General features: G+C 35.6%; 1 protein-coding gene across 2 annotated transcripts in view; it reads left to right on the top strand.

Moving 5' to 3' along the window:
* Positions 1 to 26,121, top strand: part of NPEPPS (aminopeptidase puromycin sensitive) — a 72,066-nt gene that overhangs the window by 18,207 nt on the left and 27,738 nt on the right. Inside the window, exons 1-7 of one of the 2 annotated variants that reach the window (XM_090257850.1) lie at positions 13,458 to 13,497; positions 18,792 to 18,906; positions 20,725 to 20,846; positions 22,963 to 23,070; positions 24,680 to 24,880; positions 25,338 to 25,434; positions 25,547 to 25,580. In XM_090257850.1, coding sequence (XP_090113976.1) covers positions 20,772 to 20,846; positions 22,963 to 23,070; positions 24,680 to 24,880; positions 25,338 to 25,434; positions 25,547 to 25,580 — 515 coding nt within the window. In that variant the 5' untranslated portion in view covers positions 13,458 to 13,497; positions 18,792 to 18,906; positions 20,725 to 20,771. Of the gene's footprint in view, positions 1 to 13,419; positions 13,498 to 18,791; positions 18,907 to 20,724; positions 20,847 to 22,962; positions 23,071 to 24,679; positions 24,881 to 25,337; positions 25,435 to 25,546; positions 25,581 to 26,121 lie in introns of those variants that run through there. The other variant, XM_090257849.1, reaches the window with a different exon arrangement.

Genomic DNA, 26,121 nt, shown 5'->3' with positions numbered 1-26,121 from the left:
CTTAATTGATGAAAAGGGCCATCGTGTGATATGTACAATAACCCAGAAAGACCTATTGGCATGTGTCTCTTTAAGACACTGCCTTTCAAACAGAAAAACTTATTTGAGATCTCTGTAATATATTTTTTAATGAGACATCAGTAAGAAAAACGGCTGAAAACTGTTTTTTTACTGTTCTGCACTTCAAGGGTTGGTGAAATCACTAGCACTTAAACCAGTGCAAGGAATGCACCTCCCTACACAGTGCAGGGATTAGTATTGTCATCAGCTTCTGCAAGAGAAATACGAAACTTTTGAGTGCCTGAACTCAGGTCCGGACAGGTAAAGAGTCTTTTAATTTTTCATTAATAGATGGCTTGGGCATAGCCACATAGAAATGATCACTTGAAAGTTTTGTACCAACTTTTCCCATAGTATACTCTGCCAGATACATATGTTTGTAGAATTGGCTGTGTAAGAAAAACATTTTTTTCATCAGTGACATAATATTTCATACAAAATTCTAATATATAGTTTTAGATCCAACAGCATCACTTTGGTTTATGCATACAAGGCATGTAAACTTCAGCATGTTTATTCTTGAATTAGGATTGTGTTTTTCAGTGTGCATATGTACATGTGTATGTTTAATAAAAGGATAAAACACCTTAGTCAGAAGAAATATTGCCAAGTAGTAATTTAGAGCAAAATTATTAACTTGGAAAAAGGAATAGTTCCTGACACTTGATCAGAAGCCTTCGTCCAACTATTAGTAATATATATTCTATCATACAATTATATGTGAATTAATAATAACATTAATAAACCACCATCTCTTTTGCAATAGAGTTGCAAAATGCATACATAACTAATTAAGTGCCAGCCTCAAATTAGGAAGACTGAAAGAGAAGGGAAAATATCTATTTATAATACAAATGTGTTGAAATATATAGAATTTCATAAGGAAATTTTAAATGAAAGGAATCTAAGTATAACTTTAATTATAAAAATAATGCTATATGGTAGGAGCCTTAAACCAAAGTTACTCTGGGGTTACACAAACAACAGGCATGAATGAATTGAGCAGGGTGCAGGAAAATAAGAATGCTGGGATAGAGGCTGAGCTGGAGACTATGTCTCACATAAATATATTAAACTTTTAATAAGTATATATTTTTTCATTTATTTCATTTTTTTAAAATCCTCACCCAAGGATATTGATTTGGGACAGAGAGACAGAGACAGAGAGAGAGAGAAACACTGATTGGTTGCTTCCCATACGCACCCCGACTAGGGATCGAACCAGCAACCTTTTGGTGTATGGGATGATGCTCCAACCAGCTGAGCCACCCAGTTAGGATGATATTTTCAACTTTTAAAGAACTTTTCTAGCTGAACAGAACATATTTGTGGGCCATATTGAGTTCTGTTGAATTTGCAACCTCTGAAGAAGGATTCCAGGGAAGTTTGGTGTGTTATGCATGTTCTTTATCATTTGGACATGAATGTATAAGACTTGAGCGTAATTGTCTCATTAAAAAGAGGAAAAACCTTATGAGATTCTTTAGGTTCTTAATTGAAACTGACATAATGTATAATATGCCATATTACTGTTAAATATATTAAGCAAGGTGTTTTAGTGTGTTGTATGTTTCAGTGGTATATTCTTTTAAAAGATTCAGAATCTAGCATAATACCTCTTTATAGCTTTTAGAGTTTTTCAAGCACTAAAATGGCCTTGTATCTGAGATTATGTTTCTGTTTTGTCTCTGGTTTATTTACTGTTCCCAGGTGTATTGAGTTTTGGGAATTTTGAACATAAAAGTCTATTATGTGCTGTTACTCTTCTGAAGAATGGGTAAATTAATGCATAAGCTAATTACTATTTCAGGTTACATTGAGGAACCAAATATTTTCCCAGTTCTTTGGTAACCTTCAGGGCATCCTGTTTTCTAAATTGTGATGATTTTTATTTTTAAATAATAAACTTTACTTCTTTTTTTCACTTTATTTTTTTTATTTAATATGCTTTATTGATTATGCTGTTACAGTTGTCCCAGTTTCTTTTCCCTCTGCTCCCCTCCACCCAGTGACCCCCTTCCCTCCAGTTGCCCCCCTCCTTAGTCCATGCCCATTGGTGTTGCATATAGTTCTTCTCAACATCTTCCTATCTACTCCACTCCCTCCTACTATGCTTCTTAATTCCTGTACCATCTCCCTCCCTTTCCTCCCTTCCCTCTCCCTGCTGACCTCCCCCCAAAATGTTCCCCATACCTGTAATTCTTTTCCCACTCTCGTTGCCTACTTAGTTTGCCTTTGTTTCGGTTCCCTAGCTTCTGCTGTTGGTTGTTGTGATACAGTTTTCATTTTAACATTCATAGTTGTGATCCTCCTCCTTCTAAACAAGTCCCTTTAACATCTCATAGAACAGTGGTTTGGATCTAATGAACTCCTTCAGTTTTACTTTGTCCTGGAAGCACTTTCTCTGCCCTTCTGTTCTGAACGACAGCTTTGCTGGATAGAGTAATCATGGTTGTACATTTTTGCTTTTCATTACTTTGAATATTTCTTGCCAGTCCCTTCTTATCTGCAGAGTTTCTTTTGAGAAATCATTTGAGAGTCTTATTGGGACCCCGTTGTAAGTAATTCTCTTCTCTCTTGCTGCTTTTAAGATTTTTCTCTTTATCCTTAATTTTTGACATTTTGATTATAATGTGTCTTGGTGTGCTTCTCCTTGAGTCCAGTTTTTTTGGAACTCTCTATGCTTCCTGGACTTGTATGTCTTATTTTCTTCACCAGGTTAAGATAGTGTTTTTTGTTTTTTAAATTCTTATCCAAGGACATGCTTACTGATTATTCTATAAATAAATAAACTACCTTAATGTAAAAGAGAAACATTAAGCAGCCAGCTGCTTCCCACATGCACCCCAACCAGGTACCAGATTGACAACCTGGGCATATGTCCTTACTGGGTATTGAACCCATGACTCCTCAGTTTATGGGACGGTGCGCCAACCAACTGAGCCTCACTAGCCATGGCAGGAAAGTTTCCATCATCATTTTTTCAGATAGGTTTTCAATTCCATGCTCACTCTCTTCTTCTGGCATATGAATGTTGGTATGCTTGAAGTTGTCCCACAGGCTCCTTAAACTGCCCTCTTTTTTTTAATTTTTATTTTCATTCTTTTTTTCTTTTTGCTTTTTTTTTTTTAATAATTTATTTATTTGTTTTTTAATTTTAATTTTTTTAGAGAGAGGGGAAAGGAGAAAGAGAGGGAGAGAAAGATCACTGTGTGGTTGCCTCTCACTTGTGCCCCTAACTGGGGACCTGACGTGCAACCTAGTAATGTGCCCTGACTGGGAATCGAACCAGCGACACTTGGCTCGCAGGCCGATGCTCAATCTACTGAGCCACGCAGCCAGGTCTTTTTGCTTTTCTGATGGGTGTTTTCTTATCTTCCAAATTGCTGACTTGATCCTCTGCCTATCAACTCTACTGTTGATTCCCTGTAATTATTCTTGGTATCAGTTATTGCATTCTTCATTTCTAACTTGTTCTTTTTTGTTTTCTATCTCTTATTTTTATGTTTCCTATCTTCTGTTGAAGTTCTCAGATAATTGAATATCCTTATAATCAGTGTTTTGAACTCTGCATCTGATAGATTGCTTGTCTATATTCTATTTAGCTCTCTTTCTGGAGTTTTATTCTTTTATTTAGGACATGTTTCTTCGTCTCCTCATTTTGGCTACTTCCCTGTGTTTGTTTCTGTGTATTAGGTAGAGCTGCTGTGTCTCCTGGTCTTGGTAGAGGGCCTCATGTAATAGGTGTCTTATAGGGCCCAGTGGCGCTATCTCCCAGGTCACCTAAGCTGGGGACTTCAGTACACCACAACCCCTGTGTGGTCTGTGTTCACCTCCCATTGTAGTTCAGTCTTGATGGTTGTTGGCACATCAGTTGGAAAGATTTACCCCCAAGTGGATTGGCTGTGACCACAGCAGAGGATCTGTTGTACAGGGGTCAACCCCATGCAGCAGGACTCACTTCAGTGAGGGTCTGGTCCCCACTGAGTCTGCCCCTTGAATGTGTCATTCATGGAGGTGGTTGGGTAGTGCTTTAGTGTGGCCTGAAGCTATCCACTGGGTACAGTGGCTTTGAGGCCTTCTGGGAGGTGCAGACGAAGGTCAGCTGCCACCTGTTCCCCGTCCAGGGCCACCCAGCCTGAGCTACAATGCAATCTGCAGATGGTTGCTACTTATGACAGTCTTGAAGGTATCCAAGATAGGCCAAACTGTGAACCAAGGCCGCTTAGCAAGAGGTAAAGGGCACACTGAAGCCAGATTCTGCTTGTTAAAGATTTTAGAAAGTCCACAGCATGAGCTTAGATAGACTGTATGGAAAAGCCGTTGGAAAGGGCTTGGGTGCGCCTGAAAGTTGGGTGGGGTGGGATCTCAGGGAATCGCCAGAATGGGGCAAACAGTGCTAGCCTGGTTGATGGAGACTCAGATATGGTGCCTACTTGCTGGCTCTGCAGGGGGAGGGCTTAGCAAAAGGAGCACTTTTGTCTGGGAGAAAGCTGATAGCACTTTTGTCTAGGAGAAAGCTGCCCTTCCAGCCCTCACCCTGATGCCATACAACCCAGTTCCTCCTTGTATGTACTGGCATCTTTAGAGCTGGTGCCCCAGCACTGGAGCTCAGAGGCAGTGAGTCAGTCAGTGAGTAAGTCTGTGCATGGTCCCTTTAAGAGGAATGCCTGAGACTTTAGTAGCCCTCCACCTCACTCAGCCACAATCCCCACTGCTTTTCACAGCTAGAAGTTGTGGGACTTCTTTTTCTGTCACTTGAACCCTGGGTTGGAGGGCCTGGTGTGGGGCTGGGACCTCTTACTTCCAAGATACTCCTATTTTTAACTGCCACATGTGGTTTTAGGACCTGCTTGTTTCTTGTCTCTGCCACTCCTACCAGTCTCAGTGTGGCTTCTTTAATTTTCTAGTGGTAGGACTTCCATTTAGCCAGATATTGGGCAGTTCTGAGTGATGGTTGTTCTGTAGTTTAGTTGTGATTTTCCTCATGCTTTTATTTTTATTGATTTTTTTGATTGATTTACTTTTGAGAGAGAGAAAGTGATACGAGAGAGAAACATTGATCAGTTGCCTCCTATATGTGCCCCAACTAGGGATTGAACCACAACCTAGTATGTGCCCTGACCAGAGGTCAAACCCACAATGTTTGGTGTACAGGATGACAATCCAACCAGTTAAGCCACCCAGCCAGGGCTAGTTATAATTTTGACGTGGTTGTGGGATGATGCAAGTACTGTATTTACCTCCTTCATCATCTTGACCAGAAGCCTTACAGAAGTCCCTTTAACATTCTTGTAATAGTGGGTCAGTGACAATGAACTCCTTTAGCTTTTTCTTGTCTAGGAAGCTGTTTATCTGTCCCTCTATTCAACTTCTGATTTTTAAGTCCTCAATTGAATGCTTATTTCATTTCCTTAACTTATGCTCTTATCTTCATTACTTCCTTCTACTTTCTTTGGATTTGTTTTGCAATTTTTTAAAAAACTTATTGAGGTAGATGCTTGGCTTATGAATTGCTCTTCTAGTGTATTTATTCAAAGCTATAAATTTTCCCCCATAAAAATTTATTGCTTTTAGCTGCATCCCAAACATTTTCTTCATTTGTTTTGGGGAAAAATTCTACAGGCAGTGACTGTTACTGAAAATTCTACAAGCTGTTCCACCTCCTTCACCCCTGCCTCCTGTTTCTCCTCTTTTTTTCTTCTCCTTTTTTTATTCTCACTGAGGACATGGTTATTGATTTTAGAGAGGGGGAAGGGAGGGGAAGAAAGAGGGAGAGAAACATTATTGCAAGAGAGAAACATCAATAGGTTGCCTCTTGCATGCTCCTTCACCAGGGGGACTGAACCTGGAACCTGACTGGGAATCGAACCCCATGACCTTTTGGTTTATACAGGATGATGCTCCAACCAAGCCACTCCGGTCAGGGCTGTTTTTTGTTTGTTTCTTTTTAAGATTTTATTTATTTAAAGAGAGGGTAAGAAAGGGAGAGAAACACTGATGTGTGAGAGATAACATTGATTGATTGCCTCTTGCATACCTCAGCTGGGGGCCTGGCCCTCAACTCAGGCATGTGCCCTGACTAGGAATCAAATCGGCAACCTTTTGGTTTGCAGGCCAGCACTCCACTGAGCCACACCAGCCAGGGTTAGGGCTCTTTTCTAAATAGCCACATGAAGGCAAGGTATATGCAGTATTGACATTCAATAAATTGTACATATTAAAATGTATAATTTGATACTTTTGACTTAGGAATACAATAGGGGACAATGCAAATTCATCACACCTATGCTTACTCATGCCTCTTTGTAATCTATTCTTCTCCCCTATCCCCAGGCAACCCTGATCTGCTTCCACATTTTTTGATGTGCAGTAATTTTTATTATTTTGTTCAAAATATTTTCTGATTTTTGATCCATGGAATGTTTAGATGTACCTGGGGATTTTGGGATTTTCATTGTATTATGGTCAGTGAACACACTACATGATTTCAGTACTTTGGACTTTAGGCTCGCTTTGGGCCCAAGATATGGTAAAAATTTTTAATGTTTGCATATGTTCGAAAAGAGTGTGATTCTGCAGTTGTTGGATATAATGTGTCATATATGTTTTATTAAGTCATGTTTGTTAATTTTGTTTAAATCTTTTTTATATAATTTATTTATTTGTTTTTATTTGTTTATTTATTTATTTTTAGAGAGAGGGGAAAGGAGAAAGAGAGGGAGAGAAACATCACTGTGTGGTTGCCTCTCACTCGCGCCCCCAGCTGGGGACCTGACATGCAACCTGGTTATGTGCCCTGACTGGAAACCGAACCAGCAACACTTAGCTCGCAGGCTGATGCTCAATCCGTTAAGCCATAGCAGCCAGGGCTAAATCTTTATTTTTACTGATTTTTCCCTTTTATCTTGTTTTATAAATTATTGGTTAATGTTTGCATGTCATATTTTTTCATATTCTTTACCTTCACCCATTCTGAATCCATATGTTTTAGGTATATCTCATATAACTAGCTCATTGTACTTTTTTCTTTATAGTTCTAATCTGAAAATCTTTGTTTTCTAAATAAAGCCTTTAATTCACCTACATTTAAAGTAATTATCATTGTTTGACTTTAAATCTACCTTTTGCCCCTCTCCACAGAGCACTCCCTACTCCCTCAGGCAATCCCCACATTATTGTTTGTGTCCATGGGTCATGACTACTCCATTTCCTACAGTATTTTACATTCTAATGGCTATTCTGTAGACTACCTATTTGTACTTCTTAATACTTTCACCTCTTCACCCATTCCCGCATACTCCCTTCCATCTGGTGACCATCGAAATGCTCTCTGTGTCCATTATTCTTTGTTCTTGTTTGCTTAGTTTGATTTTTAGATTCAATTGCTGATAGGTAGGTATTAATGCCATTTTATTGTTCATAGTTTTGATCTTCTCCTTTTTCTTAAATAAGTCCCTTTAACATTTCGTATAATAATGGTTTGGTGATGATGAACTCCTTTAGTTTTTTCTTGTCTGGGAACTCTTTATCTGGCCTTCTAAATGATATCTTGGCTGGGTAGAGCAATCTTGGCTGTAGGTCCCTGCTCTTAATGACTTTGAATATTTCTCTCCAGTCCCTTCTAGCCTGTAAAATTTCTTTTGATTAATCAGCTGACAGTCTTATGGGAACTCCCCTGTAGGTAACTAACTGCTTTTCACTTGCTGCTTGTAAGATTCTCTCTTTATCTTTAACCTTTGGCATTTTAATTATGATGTGTCTTAGAGTGGGCCTCTTTGCATCCATCTTGTTTGGGACTCTCTGTGCTTCCTGTACTTGCATGTCTATTTCCTTCACCAAATTAGGGAAGTTTTCTTTTCATTACTTTTTCAAATAGATTTCCAGTTTCTTGCTCTTTCTCTTCTCCTTCTGGCACCCCTATGATGCAAATGGTGGATCGTTTGAATTTGTCCCAGAGGCTGCTTATACTACCCTCTTTTTTTTTTAATTCTTTTTTTCTTCTGGTTTTTCTGATTGGTTGTTTTTTGCTTCCTTGTGTTCCAAATCATTGATTTGATTCTCGGCTTCATCCACTCTACTGTTGTTTCCCTGTAAACTATTCTTTTTACTAACTAGTGTATCCTTCATTTCTGACTGGATCTTTTTAATGCTGTTGGAGTCCTCACTAAGTTCCTTGAGCATCCTTATAACCAGTGTTTTGAGCTCTGCATCTGATAGATTGCTTACCTCCATTTCATTTAGTTTTTTTTTCTGGAGTTGAACTGTTCTTTCATTTTAGCCATGTTTCTTTGTCTCCTCATTTTGGCAGCCTCCCCTGTGTTTGTTTCTGTATGTGGGTAGAGCTGTTATGACCCCCTGTCTTGGTTGCGTGGCCTAAAGTAGCAGGTGTCCTGTAGGGTTAAGTGGCACAAGCTGGGTACTCGAGGTGTGCCCTTTGTATGGGCTGAGTACACCCTCCTCTTGTAATAGAGCCTTGATTGCTGTTGACAAGTCAATGAGAGGGATTTACCCAAGGCCAGTCAGCTGCAAGGATTGGCTGTGACCACTGACCACCAACTCCTGCCCTCCGTGGAGGATCAGCTGTGCAGTGGCAGGGAGGTGGTTTTCCACCATGGTCTGTAGCTGTCCACTGGGTGTGCAGGATCTGGGATTTCTCAGGTGGTGCAGGCCAAGTTCAGCCTCCACCTGTGTTTTGGTGGGGCCAAACTACCATAGCTATAAAGCAGTCTGAGATGGCTGGTACTTGTGCTGGCTTGGATATTACCAGGCATAGCCAAGCTGTGGATCTAGGCTGGTTGCTACTAGTACTGGGCCTGGGGCCTCTTAACAAGAAGTATGGGGGTTTTGGACTGGCTGGGGCTGGCTCTTGCTTGTTTGAGAGGATTTAGGAAGTTATGAAGCATGAGGGAAGACTAGCCATTCATATGGAAAAGCAGCTTGTGTGGGCCCTTAAATTGGGTGGGACAGAGTCTTAGGGGATCTTCAGGGCGGGGCAGGCAGTGTTAGCCAAGTTGATGGAGTCTCAGATATGGTACCAGCCTGCCGCCTCTTCGGCACTGTGGGGAAGGGTTCAAAAAAGGGACAATGGCCTTTGCCCACCTTTCTGTCTGGGAGAAAGCTCTCCTCTAGCTCTCACCTTGATGCCAGATACTTCAGTTTCTCCCTGTATGCCACTGGTGCTTTTCAAGCTGCTGCCCTGGTGCTGGAGCTCAGAGGGAGTGAGATAGTATGTCCGTGTGTGGGTTCTTTAATAGGAACTGGTTGCGCGACTCCAGAATTTTCTTCCACCGACTCAATCCCTGCTGGTTTCTGCAGCCAGAAGTTATGGGGACTTACCATCCTGGCACTGGAACCCTGGTATGGGAGGCCTAGTGTGGGGCTGGGACTCCTTCTCCCAAGATATCCCTCCTGAATTTTTATCCACCACACGTGGATGTGGAACCAGCCTATTCTGTGCCTCCACCCCTCTATGAGTCTGGACGGATGTCGTTTCTTTAATTCTGTAGTTGTCAGACTTCCACTCAACTTGATTTCTAATGGTTGTGAGTCATTTCCATGTCATAATCACTTGTTTATTGCTTTTTGAAGTAGTTAATTTATTTTGCTAATGTTTACTGAACATACTACATACCAGAAACTGTTCTAGTATTGGAGATAGAGTTGTGGACAAAACCAAGAATCAACATTCCAGATACATATATTCATTTTGGAAAGAGAGTTAATAACAAATGTGTAATGTAAAGTAGTGAGAAGTGTTCAGAAATCACAATAACAGGATACAGAGTGAGGAGTATTCTTTAAAGTGATAGGGCAGATCTCTAAAGAAGTGATTTGAGCAGAGACCTGAATGATATAAAATGTAGCTATCTGGACAAAGAATTTTCCAAGCAGTTGCAGAAACCCTGAGGTTGGAAAATGCTTGCAGTCTTTGAAGAACAACAAAGAGGCACCAGCAGCAAAATATTAGTTCTAGGTATTGCTTCTCATCCTTAACATTTTTTTTCCTCAGTCTTTTTAGATTTGGCTATTCTGGTGGGTATATAGTGGTATGTCATTGTGGTTTTAATTTTCATTTCCCTACTGATGATGTCAGTACTTTGTAATTTGCTTTTTAGTGGATGAAATTTGGCAAAATACATACATTTTTCTTTATGAAATTGTTCAAGTTTCTGTCCATGTTTTAATTGAGTTGTCTGTCTTTTTAGCATTGACATGAAGTTTTTATATATATCTGGATACAAGTTCTTTGTCATATTGACAAAGAACTTGTATCCAGATATACATATATATGACAAAACATACACACATATGGTTTGCCTATTCATTTTCTTAACTGTCTTTTGATAATCATAAGTTTTAAATATTAATGAAATTTAATCATTTCTTTTATGGTTAGTGTTTTGTTTTGTTTTGTTTTGTTTTGTTTTTGTCATCTTTAACAAATAATTGCCAACCTCAAACAGACTTAGCTTTTCATTCCGAATACCTTGGGACTCCATTAGAAGCTTTGATCTCTCATTACTCTGGCCACTGTGTAAAGCAAGAATGGAAACAGTAGGCTATTGTGTAGTGGTCTAGGAGAGAAATAATGGTACATTGCACTGGGGTTGTAGAGGTGGAGATATTGGAACGTCTGGGTTTAAAGGTATAGACTACTGAATCTGCTTATTGGGTGTGTGGTATGAGAGGTGGACGGACATGGAGGAAGGCAGTTAGGGTGAGTCCATATATTTGGCTTCAACCACTGGATAAATGGTGGTATCATTTACAGAATATCCAAAACTATGATTGGCCATGGCTATTTCAAACTAATGTATGTTTGCAAAGTGGAATATTGTCCAATATAAAGTAATTGGAAGAGTATCCCATAATACAAGAGATTTTTTAAGAATTCAATATATGGCTACTCCCTCTTTTCTAAGAGAAAATTTTGCTCTTTTTTTTGTACACACGTAATATATTTGATGTGTACATTTGGAAGCATGTGCTGTAAAATAAAATCTAGCAATACAATATTTGATTGTTTCAATTTTAAAACTACTATGCTTTCGTTTTTTTGTTTTCATTTTTTATCAGTTCAAAGCTTTTTTGTGCATTTGGAAAAACAAGTTAGCTTTAGTAAACCTTTATAGAGATGGTCTTGGATCACAATAATTCAGAGTTACAATAATGCTGTTTTATATATTAGTCAGAAAGGTACATTCTATTTATGTATGTATGTACGTATGTATGGATTTAGAAACAGGCCCCTCTCTTGGGGCAAACCCATTTCAGGAGGCCCTGCCCTTCACACATAAAAGAACTCTCCCTGACCAGCTTCTCAGAAAGGTGCATTCCTAAATGTTGAGGTGATTCTTAGCTTTCCTATAGGCTAAGTATAATTCTAGGGAATCAGAGCAAAGTTCTAGTTTTCTCCAGAAAAAGTCATTGTTTCAGTAGAGAGTTCATCAGTATTGTGTATATGCGAAGTCTTGAGTTTCTTTTCAAATTTAGGAGCTAGCTTATGATAGTATTAAGAATTTTGGCAATAGGAATAGGAAGGGAACTGAGTTCTAGTCCAGCTATGTGACCTTAGGCAAGTCATTTACTTTATATACTTCATTTTCTTCCTCTGTGAAATGAGGAGTAATTGATTAAAGTTCTTTTAAAATCTGAAATTATAGTTTCTTATTGGTTTTGTAAAGATTTTGACTTTATAAAGACATTTGAACCATATGATATTAGAAACATTGCAAATTCAGTCTTAGGCATCTTGTCCGGCTCATGAAATGTTATTAAATCTGAGTCATTGTTATGTGTATCAAACTAAGCCTGTGGCTGATAAAACTACCTCTCTCTTTTTATAACAGTTTTATTGAGATATAATTCATATTCCATACAACACATTCATTTAAAGTGTACAATTCAGTGGTTTTTAGTATATTCACGGAGTTGTACAAACATTACCAGAATCAATTTTAGAACACTTTTATCATACCCAAAGGAAAGTACGCATGAGCAGTCATTTCCCATTTTCCCTCAACCACTAATTTATTTTTTGTCTCTATAGATTTTCCTATTCTGGACATTTCTGATAAATATGTGGCCTTTTTTTTCTTTCCACATAACATAATGTTTTCAGTGGATATCCATATTGTAGCATATATGAGCACTTCATTTTTTTTTGTTGCCAAATAATATTTTGTTTTATACCACATTTGGTTTGTTCATCAGTTGAGGGACATTTGGGTTGTTTCCACTTTGGTTATTATGAATAATGCTACCATGAACATTGGTATTAAGTTTCTGCGTGGACACAGGTGTTCATTTTTCTTGGATATATACCCTAAGAGTGGGATTGCTGGGTCAGATTGATAACTCTATTTACCCTTTTGACGAATTGCCAGACTGTTTTCCAAAGCAGCTGTACTTCACATTTCTACCATTAAGCAATGTGTGAGAGTTCCAATTTCTCTACATCCTCCCTTATACTTACTATTATCTTTTTATTTTATTTGTATTATTATTATTATCATCATCATCATCATCATCATCATCATCATCATCATCATCATACTAGGGGCTGTGAGGTGGTATCTCACTATGGTTTTCACTTGCATTTCCCTGAAAGTTAATGATGTTGAGCATCTTTTCATGTACTTATTAAGGCTACCTCTTTGCTGATTTTCATTTGGAATGGGGATGTAAGATGACTGGAAGTTATTCTGCTTATTAGCTCTTTCCCTAAAGTGTCAATTAAGTTTTCTGAAGTTGCAGTCAAATAAGCAGTCTCTTACTCCTGGTAGAGAGTAAACTGAAGCCTTAATTTAACTCACACTCCTGTTTTCACCTACTTTATGTCTGTGAAATGTAAAAAGAATTTTACTAAAAGTTAGTATGATTTGTGTCTTAGAATTGTTATCTATCTTTGGGTAGGGGCTAGAACTTTCATTGATATAGTTCTAACACTGAAAGCTCAGCAGTTTTCTTCAGCTTCAAATGCTTATGAATAAGACTGAAACATAGACAGCAATATTGCCACACAAAGGTAAGAACGAAGCAGTCCTGAGAATCTGGTAGAAAATCTTTTCACATTTATAAGCCCCATTTCCCTTATATCATAAAGTTTTATGATTTAATATAATAGGATGTGTAGAGATTGCTTTTAAGGAGCATATTTAACATAGTCATAGTCATATCATATCCTTAAATAGGTTAGTTTGAAGTGACACTCATATTAGTAGGAACTTAATTTATTTAATTAAGAATATTTAGTTTCAGTAGAGATTTTGCTCTTGAAAATGTTAATTGCTACAGTCTGCATTTGACATTATTACTTCAGATTTATTGTAATGTTGTTGTTCTTTTCCATTTCAGAAATACATGCTACAGGATTTAACTATCAGAATGAAGACGAAAAAGTCACCTTGTCTTTTCCTAGCACTCTCCAACCAGGTAAGAGACATGGCTTTTGTAAAGTTCCGTGATGAATATTGGCATCTTACTTCTTCCAAAGAGATTTATTGTATGCCACTTTTTCCCCCTCATGTTTTGTTTTGTAATTTTTTTTATTGATTTGAGAGAGAGAGAGAAACACCAATTTTGTTGTTCCACTTATTTATGCATTCATGGGTTAATTCTTGTATGTGTCCTGACTGAGGATTGAACCACAACCTTGGCACTCTAACCAACTGAGCTACCTGGCCAGGGCCTCCCCTCATGTTTTAAGCAGGTTAAAGTCAGGTTTGTTACAACTTTTGAACCACCAGGGGATAAAAAGAGACAGAGAGAAGGAAAAGACCCAAAACTAATTCTCATTCTATCCTAGAACATAATGCATTGTTTTTCACCTTTTCAGTCTCAGCTTTTTGAAAATACATTTACCAGTTTTATTAACAAATGTCATCCCCATAAATACAATTAAAAAGAATACATTTACCTACCTCCATCTTTTACTAATTGAATCCAAATCTCTGAGATGAATATCCCACAGACTTTTGATGTACAACTAGAGACTAGATAGATATTATGTTAGTGAAGGCATGGAAGGAAAGATTTGTTGATATGTTATTATTGTTAGGTATAAAGCCACAAAGAAAATAGAAGACTTTCCAAGTTTCATATAGAAGGAAACATTATATGCAAATTATTTGTAAAGCCGTAAGATTTTGATTAATGAGCAAATGGAAAGCAACAGATACTTTATATGTCCAATAAACATGTGAAAAGACACTTAGCTTTCTAGTAATGAGAAATATCAAAACAGTTACTGATATACCAGTTTTTGTCTGTCCTGTAAGGATTCTCGATGATGTGACTGCCTTGATATTATTGGTAGGATTGTAAATCCATGTAATTTATTTTGAAGCAGTCTGGCAGTATGTATCAAAAGACTAATAAACATGTTCATGTCTTCTGACCCAGCAATTCTGGTAATAGGAATATATCCTAAAGAAAAACCATAAGTACAGGAAAGGCTTTATGCCTGGAAATGTCTACTGAGACATTACTTAAGGTAGTATAAAACTGGAATTAATGTGTTTGTCCAACACTAAGGAAGTAATTAAGCTATGACATGTCTGTATGGTGAAATATATATATAGCAATTAAATATGAGGCTTGTAAATTCTTAACACTGTAAAGTGCTTATTATAATATAAAATTAAAAAGCAGAATGCAAAATTACATATATAGGTGATAAATCATAACTCTGAGAAGGTACAAAAGAAAGTATATCTCTTCTTGTTGACATATTTGGAGTTTTTTTTTTTAATTGGAGGTTTTTTAATTCTTATTTATACCTTTCTCTGGTTTCCATAATTTTTAAACTGAGAATCTATTGCTTTAATATAAAAATATTTTTAGAAAAAATTTTAATTGGACAAGTTGTCTTTTATTCAGGGCTCTTAATGACCTTTCATTCTACCTTTTCTTAACTAGGATTTTTTTATATGACATTATTATAAAAACAAGTGTTTTGCCATAAACATGCATTAACTAATACTAAGAATATAACAAACATTGAGATTCCCCTTCTCTGACCCTTCCACTTCCATTGTCTGGTGAATCCTTTTAGAAATATTCTATGTATAGATAAGTATATTGTACATTTTAACCCAAAAAATGGGATCGCAAATCTCAGTGGCTTACAACAAGTATTTTTTGTTTATACATGGCCCTGTGAGGACTGATGATCCTCTACGGGCATATTGCCAGCCTTACTGAGCTCCACTAAACTCTCAAGTCTTCTCTTCTAGGATCAGTAGTGAGCAGCTACTAGCAGCAGCATGCTGTTCTCTCACAGGGCAGAGGATAGAGAAGTTCAGGGATGAGGACAGAGCCAAATCACAAAGACATTTAACCCTTTGAGTGCCATGCATAATTTGAAATTTGGATCAACATGAGAGTTATATCAGTATATAACTCTACAAAAAAAAAAAGGAGAACAAAACATAAAATACAAACTATTCCATTGTTATTTACATTTATAGCCATCGAAAAAAGGGAAATTTGGGGAAATTTGTCAGCGTCACTCAGCGACATTGGCACTCAAAGGATTAAAACTTCTGTATGGATGGTATACATGATGTTCATTCACGTTTTCTTCACCGAAGCAAGTAGCATGGCCAAGCACAAAGACACTGAGGCAACAATTACCAGACATTTGATAAAAATTCTAATATGAAAGCTAGAACAAAAAGCAAAACAGAAGTATAATAGAAGTATAGGAACTTGGAAAAAGAAAAAACAAAATTCTCAGAAAAACCAAAATGAATTAATATCTTTAGATATTGTTAATATTACATTCATTAAACAAGGACAGAGCACAATATCTTTAAACAGAAAGAATAAGAGCAAGAAATCTTTTGGAAATTACAATAAAATAGGAATAAAAAATCCAGAAGTTTTGGGAAATGAAATAGGGAAATATTTCAAAAAGTAAGAAAATTTGAGGACCAGTCTAGCAGATAAAACAATTATCTAGTAAAAGAGAGGAGAAAATGGGAAGAGGAAATTATTAAAGACACAAAACAAGAAATTTCTTTGAACTGATGGGACAGTAGCCTTCAGTCTGAAAAAGTAGGACAACATTGAGGTGTAAAAAGTCCTATACTGAAGCAACTTCAGAACATTCAGGGATAAAGTGAGGTTCTCAAACAGCTTCTACAGATTCCCTTCGAAGTTCAGGGATCAAAATAGCAGTAGACTTACCATCAGGAGCAATGGAAACTAGACTAATGAAGCCATTCCTTCAAAATTATGAGAATGTAGTTTTCAACCTAGAATTCCATGCTTAGCTAAACTGAATTTAAAGAGGGTAAAATAAAATACATACATTTTCAGATATGCAAAGGCAGAAAAAATTTCATTCTTTGTAAAAGATGTAGGAGATGTAATTTAGGCAAAAACTTCACTTTCAATAATAATAAGAAAATAACGTGTAAAATTGAATAATGCAGAAATAGCTCTATAAGCAAGGTATTTAGAAATCAGAGTTGCTCCTGGGGGCAATGTTGTGAGGAGTAGGGTACCATTGGGCAGGAGCCTGTGGATTATATATGTAAGCCTGTAGTGCTATATGAGTTTTAAGCTATGAACTATTACTTTGACAGATATAAAATAAAATCTTTAGAGATTTTAAATCTGTATCATTATAGACTACATTCTGTGTTCACATTGTGTAAAGCTCAAAGTCAGTAGCAAAAGAGAAAATCACTTCTCATATCTGGAAAAATTAAATTGAAAATTAATGAGTCAAAGGAGACTTGTTATGGAAATTAGAAAATTTTAGAACTGAATAATGAAATTACTACATATCAAAACATGTGGAATGGAGGTAAGACATTACTTAGGATATTTAGCTAAGAAGAATGACTAAAAATTAATTAGCTAAGCATCAAGATCAAAGTTAGACAAAAAAAGCAAGTAACTTCAAGTAGAAGAGAGAAATCAAGATTTAAGAGCAGAAATTAATGAAATAAAAAGTGAAGAGAGAAGCAAAAATATTTAAAAACTAATTTTTAAAATAGTCCAAGAAGATACCTAAATCTAATGTATTTTTTTTAAAAAAGGTACCATAGATTCAGTTATTGTTCAGCACTAGAAAATATGACAACACCATTTATTAAATCAAAAAAGTTAAAGATGCTGTATTTATGAAAAGAAGCCAGAATCTATTTGTTAGAATTTACCAGGTAAGAATAGACAGAAACTCCTAGATGATGTGTGTGTGTGATATATGCATATGTACATATGTGTATGTGTATAATATACGCATGTGTCTGTTGCATGCCTAACCTGTGCTAGGTACTGTCATTATGTGCATCACAAAGACGAATGCATTAAATCCTTTTCGAGATATATTCTGTTATCTCCACTTGATAAAGAAACTAAGGCACATAAATGGTTTAAATAACTTAAATAGCTTGCCCAAGGTCCGCAGCTAGTAAACCTCAGAGCCTGAATTTAAACTCAAGCAGTATATAATACATGGACATGGTTTGAAATTCAAATGCTATATAGTGAAAATTGTTTGCCATTATATCCCTGTCTTCATCTCTCAGCTCCAGTCCTCAGAAGCAATCAGTTTTCTATATATCCTTTCAAAAGTATACCATGCTTTTTATAAGCATTTGTGTAAATACTATTTAAAAACACAGAAGTTAGCATGCCACAAATATATTCCAGGAGCAAGTCAGGGAAGGTTATGACCTTTAGTATACTATAATTTGACAGAGTTTTGGAGATTTTTAGATGATGTAACAATATAAATAAGTAACTGATATAAATTAGAATTTTAAAAGTATCTTATTTGTAGATGCAACTATATTGAATTATTGAATATCTATAAATATTTGTTTGAACGTCATTGACTTTTACATTTTCCCAAGATTTTCTCAGACAAAGTTACCCAGTCATTCTTTGCTTTAAGAATGAAGTCCTTATTTTTTCAAAATTTTATGTTTTACAAGTAGTCTGTTTTCTGGTAATAGAGTAAATAGTGACTGTATGTTAGGAGGACATTAGTAATGTTGATGTTTAGCCTCATCAAACTTAATAGTCATGTCAACATCTTTTCTGAAGTTGGCACCATTCTAGGATAGTGGTTAAGTTACCATAATCTTTATAAGTAAGATCTAACAACCTTAGAATCAGTGGTTAAGGATCCTGGCATTTATGTAGAGAAACACTAGAGGATATTAATATTTTGAAGAGTAAAAAACAGAGTTATAAGACATGGTAACACAAAGGCAAAGACCTTTACCCTTTTGTATAGTCTGTCTTTGATTTTATAACATTTAGTAGACTCATTAAATTAAAGTATTTCAAGATCTCTCAGTTTTTACAGCAATTATTATACTCTCCTAAATGGTAAACAGTAGTTTTTGGTGCAAGTCCCAATTTTTCGGTTGTTTAATTTATAAATGAACTCTTTGTATGTTTTTAAAAGGTTACCATCCCAAGCAGATAAATATTGGATATTGAACTACTGTATATAATTTGAGGAAGCATTGTAAATTATATGTATAAATAGGTATAAAATTAGGTAATCTGGCAATCAGTTCTTTAGTATGGTATAAATTTGATAAGTGAAGTTAATCAAGAAGTCCTTTTTTTCTTTTGTTCTTGCCCTAAAATTCTACTATATTAATGGTAAATACTTTGTAATTAGTATTGTACAATGTGACACTAAATTTATTAATGATTTAAAAAAAATTTTTTTAACTTGTGTTTTGTTTGAATTTCAGGTAATAACCCTTCCCAATACTTTGTATTTTGTTTAGTATGCCACTTTTGGAAGTGGTCACTGTCAATATCTTGTTATGGTTTGATGGCCTTGGAGATTTAAAACCGAGTAAAAGTGTAAGCAGCCTTTCTTATTTAGTTATGAGTTTTATTCCAAATAGGAAAAGTCGAAAGATTTACTGTGGAATATGAGTTATATAAAAAGACATCTTAACAGTTAACTTAGTGAAAACAAACTTACCGATTCTATTTATGGAATTGTAACATAAAAGGGAGTGGGTTTTTATAATCTATAGATATTTCTTGTAAATGTGAATATATCTGCTTTCAAAAAAAATTAGTGATTCCTAAAGAGAGAAATTTTGTATTGTTTATAGTTAAAGTTTTACTATGTCATTTTAGAATTCTTTCAGATTCTTTTACTTTATTCATATTTACTATCCCAGTAATCTTTAAAAGAAAAAAGTATTCATTGTCCCCTTTGGACAGAATGTCTGATTTTTAAAAAATAATGTTCATTCAGTTAAGCTTCAGTTGAGTTGTTTTGTTTTTCCAGCATGATTATTTTAAGAATGTGGCACTTTCTTTAGTGATGACTTTGGTGCAAAGGTCTGAAATTTTCACTTGAAATTACTTTCAGAACCTGTTTGTGGCACATAAGAAAATCATCAGTTTTACTTCATAGACATACTTAGTATTTTGTCTAGAAATGCTTTGCAGTCTGTCATTCACTTATTCTGTAGATTTGGACTCTGTGACTTTTGGACCTTTCCGAAAAGCAAATTCAGTTTTGGAAGGTGAAGATTTGACTTTGTGAACAGCCAAGAACATACGTCAGTGTCCTTGTTCCACAGCATTCTAAAATAACAGTTTAGGATATAACAGTTTGGGTATGATTGGCTAATTACTTTATAGTCCTACATCTTTGATTCGTTACACACCCATACTCTAGATCCTCCTATTAACATATAGGCACTTTAAAGGATCATTTACAAAGACACATTTTTTCTAGATTTTTATGTGACTTGATTTATAAACTGTATGATGGGATTATTTTGTTGTGCATCTGAATTTAGTAGATGACTAGTAAGATAATTTTTTTTCTGTTATGAGAAAATATATATATATATATACTCACAAAAAGTCCCATTTTGTCTGAATTGGTTTTGCTCTTGTATAACAATAAAGTATATATTCAGGTTGAATAAACATTTATATTCATATTTAATAACTTGATTAAATGTATTTCTTTAATATCAGATTTCAAATGATTGAGGTGACTAAGAGATTTTTGTATGCTGTTTTGATGATCAAATCATTGGTATTCCTTATATTTCCTTACAAAAGTATAGAATCAGTGTTCCATTTGGATTGAACAGATAGTGTCTCATCTTAATGATAGAGGTATTGGCATGAAATTGTCTAAAAGGACAAATTTACATGGTAAAATTGGAAAGGAGCATGAATTTTGGATTAAACAGGCCTAAATTTTTATCTCATTCTTGCTACTTAACTATGTGACCTTGGACAAGTTATTTAACTTTTCAGCCTCAGTTTCCTTATCTGTAAAAATGGAGACAATACCTACTTCCAAGTTTATAAATACTTTTAAAGCACAATAGCATGTTATACATTTAATAATAAATGTTCATTCTTTTCCTGTTTTTATCTTTGTGTAGTGGTAATTTGAGACTAAATTAATAAAGAACTTCCTAAGCAGTTACCCACCCTAAACACGACTTTAGAGTTTAGTTTAGGATTAGTCTGCCATGTACTATAATAAATACTGTACGTTGCCAAGAGGAGTGTTTGAGAAAGGGATGATTGATTTAAACATTGTAAATACTAGCCAAATTAGTGTCTTAAGAGCATTATTTTTGATAACTTGTACTTAACATTTCCTTAAAAGTGGTTTTTATTTATCTTCAATCACAGGTACAGGAACCTTAAAGATAGATTTTGTTGGAGAGCTGAATGACAAAATGAAAGGTTTCTATAGAAGTAAATATACTACCCCTTCTGGAGAGGTACGCTATGCTGCTGTCACACAGTTTGAGGTATGCTATTCTTTTCTGAAGTATTATGGTCTTAAATTAGATATTCTGACAGAGGTCTGTTTTATTATTTGTGTGACTATTTGAGGCTAGGTGCCTTTGCCCATAATTATATTCATGATTTTAGATTTTTATTTTATATTCAGCTAATTATCTTCATTATCGGAGGTAGGAAATTAGGAGTGTGGGTTAGGGAATGATTTATATGTATATGTATAACCACATTATTACTAATTTAGTAGGAAAAGCCACAGATGTCAAATACTAAGGATAATTTTAATTAAGAACAGTACATACTATAAAAGCAGTTCAGGTATTGAAAATTTATTGTGTGTGTGTGTGTGTGTTTTCCTGAACTCTTCTTTGGGAACATCACTTAACAGTAGCTGTAGCTCTAGTGTCTATCCTGCAAATGTGCCTTTGATTGCTATTTGGGGGAGGGTTTGGGTTTTGTTTTTGTTTGTTTGTTTTGTTAAAGAGTTTGTTTGTTTGTTTGTTTTTAGATCGAGGGGAAGGGAGGGTGAAAGAGAGGGAGAGAACCATAAATGTGTGGTTGCCTCTTCATGCCCCTGACTGGGGACCTGGCCTGCAACCCAGGCATGTGCCTTGCCTGGGATTCAAACCAGTAACCCTTTGGTTCACAGGCCAGCGCTAAATCCACTGAACCACACCAGCCAGGACTGATTGCTTTTATCACTTGGTATTTTGAATATTTTAGAAATCTTTAAATCTTATTACACATGTCATTCATTTCATTTTTTCTAGTATAAATTCATTTCTGTACTACTAATTTAAATTTTCTTATACTCACTTTTCAAATGTCTTATTTATTCTTTAACAGAATTTATAATTTAATTTTTTTTGAGAGTGGACTAAGCCATCTAACATTTTTCCTGAGAAACCCTTTTATCAGAAGTATGTGCTTCCTCTGCATCTGTGTATTTTGTTATTTCTTTCATGACACAGAATATTGTCATTAGTTCTGTTTTGTTCTGTTTTATTTAATTCTTCCTTTTATAACTGAACCACTAAACTTTATTTTGCTTTAACAAGTATGTTCTGTTTTTATTGTTAAAGAAAGAATGAGGTCTCTTTAAGTAGGTCAAGCAGTGACAGTTTTATGTGTGGTATATGAAAATACCATTAAACAGATGACCTGCTGAGAATTGATAGAGCATCTGTCTGTCTTTATTCCCATTGCTACCATTCCGTATAAAGAACAAAGTACATCAAAGATTCTGAAAATATTTTTATTTTTGAAATAAAAGCCAGAGAGGCAACTTACCATATTTTCCCAGTTCTGAATTCTTACAGTGTACTTATTGACCTTCCTATGCTCTGTGTTAACATTTTTAATGAAGCCATTTGCATGAAATTTTTTAAGTGCTTTATTAAACTATAATTTTGAGTTATTCTGACACTAAATCAACGATTTTCAACCTTTGTCATCTCATGGCACACATAAACTAATTACTAAAATTCTGCGACACACCAAAAATGTTATTTTTTGCCGAGCTGATTTTGATTCATTCAGATGGCTATTGTTGTGTTGACTATTGTCATTTCTTTATTTGACAATGGAAGGGAAAAGAAGTCAGTACCCCTGACCAAATAGGTATTGCACGTTTGTTTGTTGGGTTTTAGTATTTTATTTATTTGTTTTTAGAGAGGGAAAGGGATGGAAAGAGAGATGAGGAAAAACATCGATGTGCAATAAAAACATTGACCAGGGACCTAGCCCGCAACCCAGGCATGCACCCTGACTGGGAATCAAAACTGCATCCTGTAGGTTTGCAGGCTATTGCTCAATCCATTGAGCCACACCAGCCAGGGCAGATTGCATGTTTTAAAAATTCTTGTGGCACACTGGTTGAAAATCATTGCTATAAATTGTTAAGATCTATAGCAGACCTAGTTCCTTACTGTGAGGCAATGATAGTAAGCCTTGTGTTTCTTTGTGGTCAGTGCCTAGCTTGTTGCCTGTAGAAAGTAAATATTTGAACAAGTAAATGAATGATAAAAATAAAGACAGAAAGAGATGACACTTTGGGAAATAGTCTGTTAAATTAATTCCGTGATATATATATATTTATTTATTTATTTGTTTGTTTGTTTTTAGGCTACTGATGCTCGGAGGGCTTTTCCTTGCTGGGATGAGCCTGCCATCAAAGCCACTTTTGATATCTCATTGGTTGTTCCTAAAGACAGAGTAGCTTTATCAAACATGGTATGTATGTGCTTGTAAGTATATTGAAATTTTGAGTAAGCTTTTAGCATATTTAGTTTACTGATTGGATGGGATAGCATGAAACCCTAACATAGTGCTTGATACATAATAAGAACACAAATGTTAGTTTTCTTTAGTTACAGTAAGCCTTCTTTTTCTTAATTGCCTTATTTAGAAAGTTTCCCACCTCATGGGAGAAATTCCTTGTAAACTATATCATCAGTTTAGAAACCTAAATACGTGTTGAGTTTAATAATTATTACCTGAAAGTAAAAATTCTGACTTACTTTATTTTTTAATTTTTAAATATTTTTTAAGGTTTTATTTATTTGTTTGTTTGTTTGTTTGTTTATAGAGAGAGGAAAAGAGAGGAGAAATAGAGGGAGAGAAACATCAATGTGTGGTTGCTTCTCATGCGCCCCTAACTGGGGTCCTGCCCTGCAACCCAGGCATGCGCTCTTACTGGGAATCGAACTGGTGACCCTTTGGTTCGCAGGCCAGCACTCAGTCCACTGAGCCACACCAGCCAGGGCTGACTTCCTTTTTATAAATTGAATTTATTGAGGTGACATTGGTTAATGAAATTATATTGGTTTCAGGTGTGCCGTTCTATAATACATCATCTATATATTGTTTTGTGTTTACCACCCCCCCCAATCTGATTTTCTTATTAAATACCAAAAGATATAACCACATAATTAAGTGTATTTAGGTTTTTGGATGATGGCATTTTAGAAATGTGCTCCCATCACTGATTTCATTGATATCATTCATAAATAGAGTAAGCATTCACCGCTTGAAGTGTATTGTCTAGGACTGCTTTAAGACATAGAGTAGCCTGTAGCTTATAATACGAATCTGGGGAACTTGGAAGGGCCTACTGCACCTGAAAGTAACTGGCTTTTGCCTCCTTTATGGGGGGAAGGAATTTCATAGATAGAATGCCATTCTCTTCTCAAATATTCTTAGAGGGGAGGCTAATATGGATAACTAAAATGTTCATTTACAATTTAGTATGAATTTATCAGGTCTGTTCTTGAATAAGTCTTCCTTGGAAGAAAGAATAGAGAGATCTTGAAGAAACTGAGAGCCTGAATAGGAAAAAGGAGAACACCAAAGGGAAATTAGGGACTCCAAAGGTGAACTGGAGATTTCTTCACAAATTTGCTTACAGCCAGTCTTGGTACAGAGAATGCTCTACATCTAGAATTTGTACTCTTTGAAATGTAGATTCCACAATTACGTTTTCTTTTTATTAGTAATTATTGTCTCCTATCCTTATTTCACTTAAAAAGTATTGAGGTCTGTCTTAAAATATCCCAGTCACGGCATAAATGGGAATTCCAGAAAAGTTGTTTCTATTTACTCACAAATCTTAAGTAGTTTTAACACCTTTGTCCTTAACTTCTTAGTGTGAATGCGTGAGATCAGATCACTTTCCTTCTTAATAGTAAAGATCTTGACAACATAAAAGCAGTGGATTAATTGGGATAGACAAGTTCTGGAAAGGGGAAAGGAGAGACAACAAAGCCTACAGTTTTGGGCTCATGTTTGCTCTGTATTTAATGCAAATCTGTTTAAATGTTTCCTTTTTTTTTTTCCCTTGAAGAATGTAATTGATCGGAAACCATACCCTGATGATGAAAATGTAGTGGAAGTGAAGTTTGCCCGCACACCTGTCATGTCTACATATCTGGTGGCATTTGTTGTGGGTGAATATGACTTTGTAGAAACAAGGTCAAAAGATGGTGTGTGTGTTCGTGTTTACACCCCTGTTGGCAAAGCAGAGCAAGGAAAATTTGCGTTAGAGGTAAATGTACTTGAAGAGGATTGTTCCAACAGTCCATAACTCCAGGTTGGGGAATTTACATTTCTGATCAATTATTAGTACAATACTTATAATTTAATCTGAAATTTGTTGTGCTACTTTGGTTTTATTTGTAATAGAATTTTGGGACTACCAACCGTGGTGTTGCACTAACATTTTATGGGATAATGATTAAGAGAATATTAGAGTGGAATTTATTTATCCAGAGAGTGAGTGAGAAAATATGTAATTGTATTTTTCGTACCAAACTATAACTAGATTAAAGTTTGGCCAACATGTACAAAGCTTGGGACTAAGGCAGTGTTTAGAGGTAGGGCTCCTTGGGATTGGTTTCTAGTAACTTGAGATACTTTGGTTTACAACAGGATTCCTTTGTGGATTTCTATATGAATTACAATAAAATATTTATCAGATGGTTCTTTTGTTTATACTTTTATAGGTTGCTGCTAAAACCCTGCCTTTTTATAAGGAATACTTCAATGTTCCTTATCCTCTACCTAAAATTGATCTCATTGCTATTGCAGACTTTGCAGCTGGTAAAGTAAATTTCATTTTATTGCTGAATTGTAATAACTTTTTTGAATTTTGTGATTTTTGAGGAAGAAGTGTGTATATATATCAATAAATGTTTATATTTATTTTATGAAGGTGCCATGGAGAACTGGGGCCTTGTTACTTATAGGTATGTTAATGATGCATTACCCTGCCTTATCTTTTCAATCCCTGATTTCATAAGAGCTTCACTACTAATCACAGTTGAGTATCTTCTGCTTTATGATCTACCATAAGTTTTCCTTCCTCCCCTCACTTTTGTGCACATTTCAAGAATGCAGATGAACACCCTCTGGAGCTAGTATCTGAGAGTGTAAGATTTTAAAATGAGCATCTGGCATTAGTAACATTTTTAGATATATTTTTGGCTCAGTTTTTCACTTTGGTGCCTTCTCTTCCTTCCAGTAGTTACATAGTTATTTATCCAGTTTGAAGAACCTTCCCTGATTTAATGTCTTCTAGCCAGGTTTTTACATGTCTTTCACCACAATATAAATATGTGGGGTTGTATAATTTTTGAAGCAGGGTCTGTAAACAAGTTTTTGCCTTCTACTTTCACTTGCCTTCTTCGATGAGCTGTTTTAGACAACCTGCTCAGTGTTCTTTTGGGGACTGTGGAATGCATCTTCCCCCTCACTGGGCACTCCTGTTCTTTTAATGGAAGAACTGTC

This window comes from Furipterus horrens, unplaced genomic scaffold (genome assembly GCF_987537825.1).
Source record: "Furipterus horrens unplaced genomic scaffold, mFurHor1.1.pri manual_scaffold_11, whole genome shotgun sequence".
Classification (NCBI taxonomy): domain Eukaryota; kingdom Metazoa; phylum Chordata; class Mammalia; order Chiroptera; family Furipteridae; genus Furipterus; species Furipterus horrens.
The sequence above is the reverse complement of the archived record's forward strand: the minus strand, read 5'-3'. Positions and strand labels throughout refer to the sequence as shown.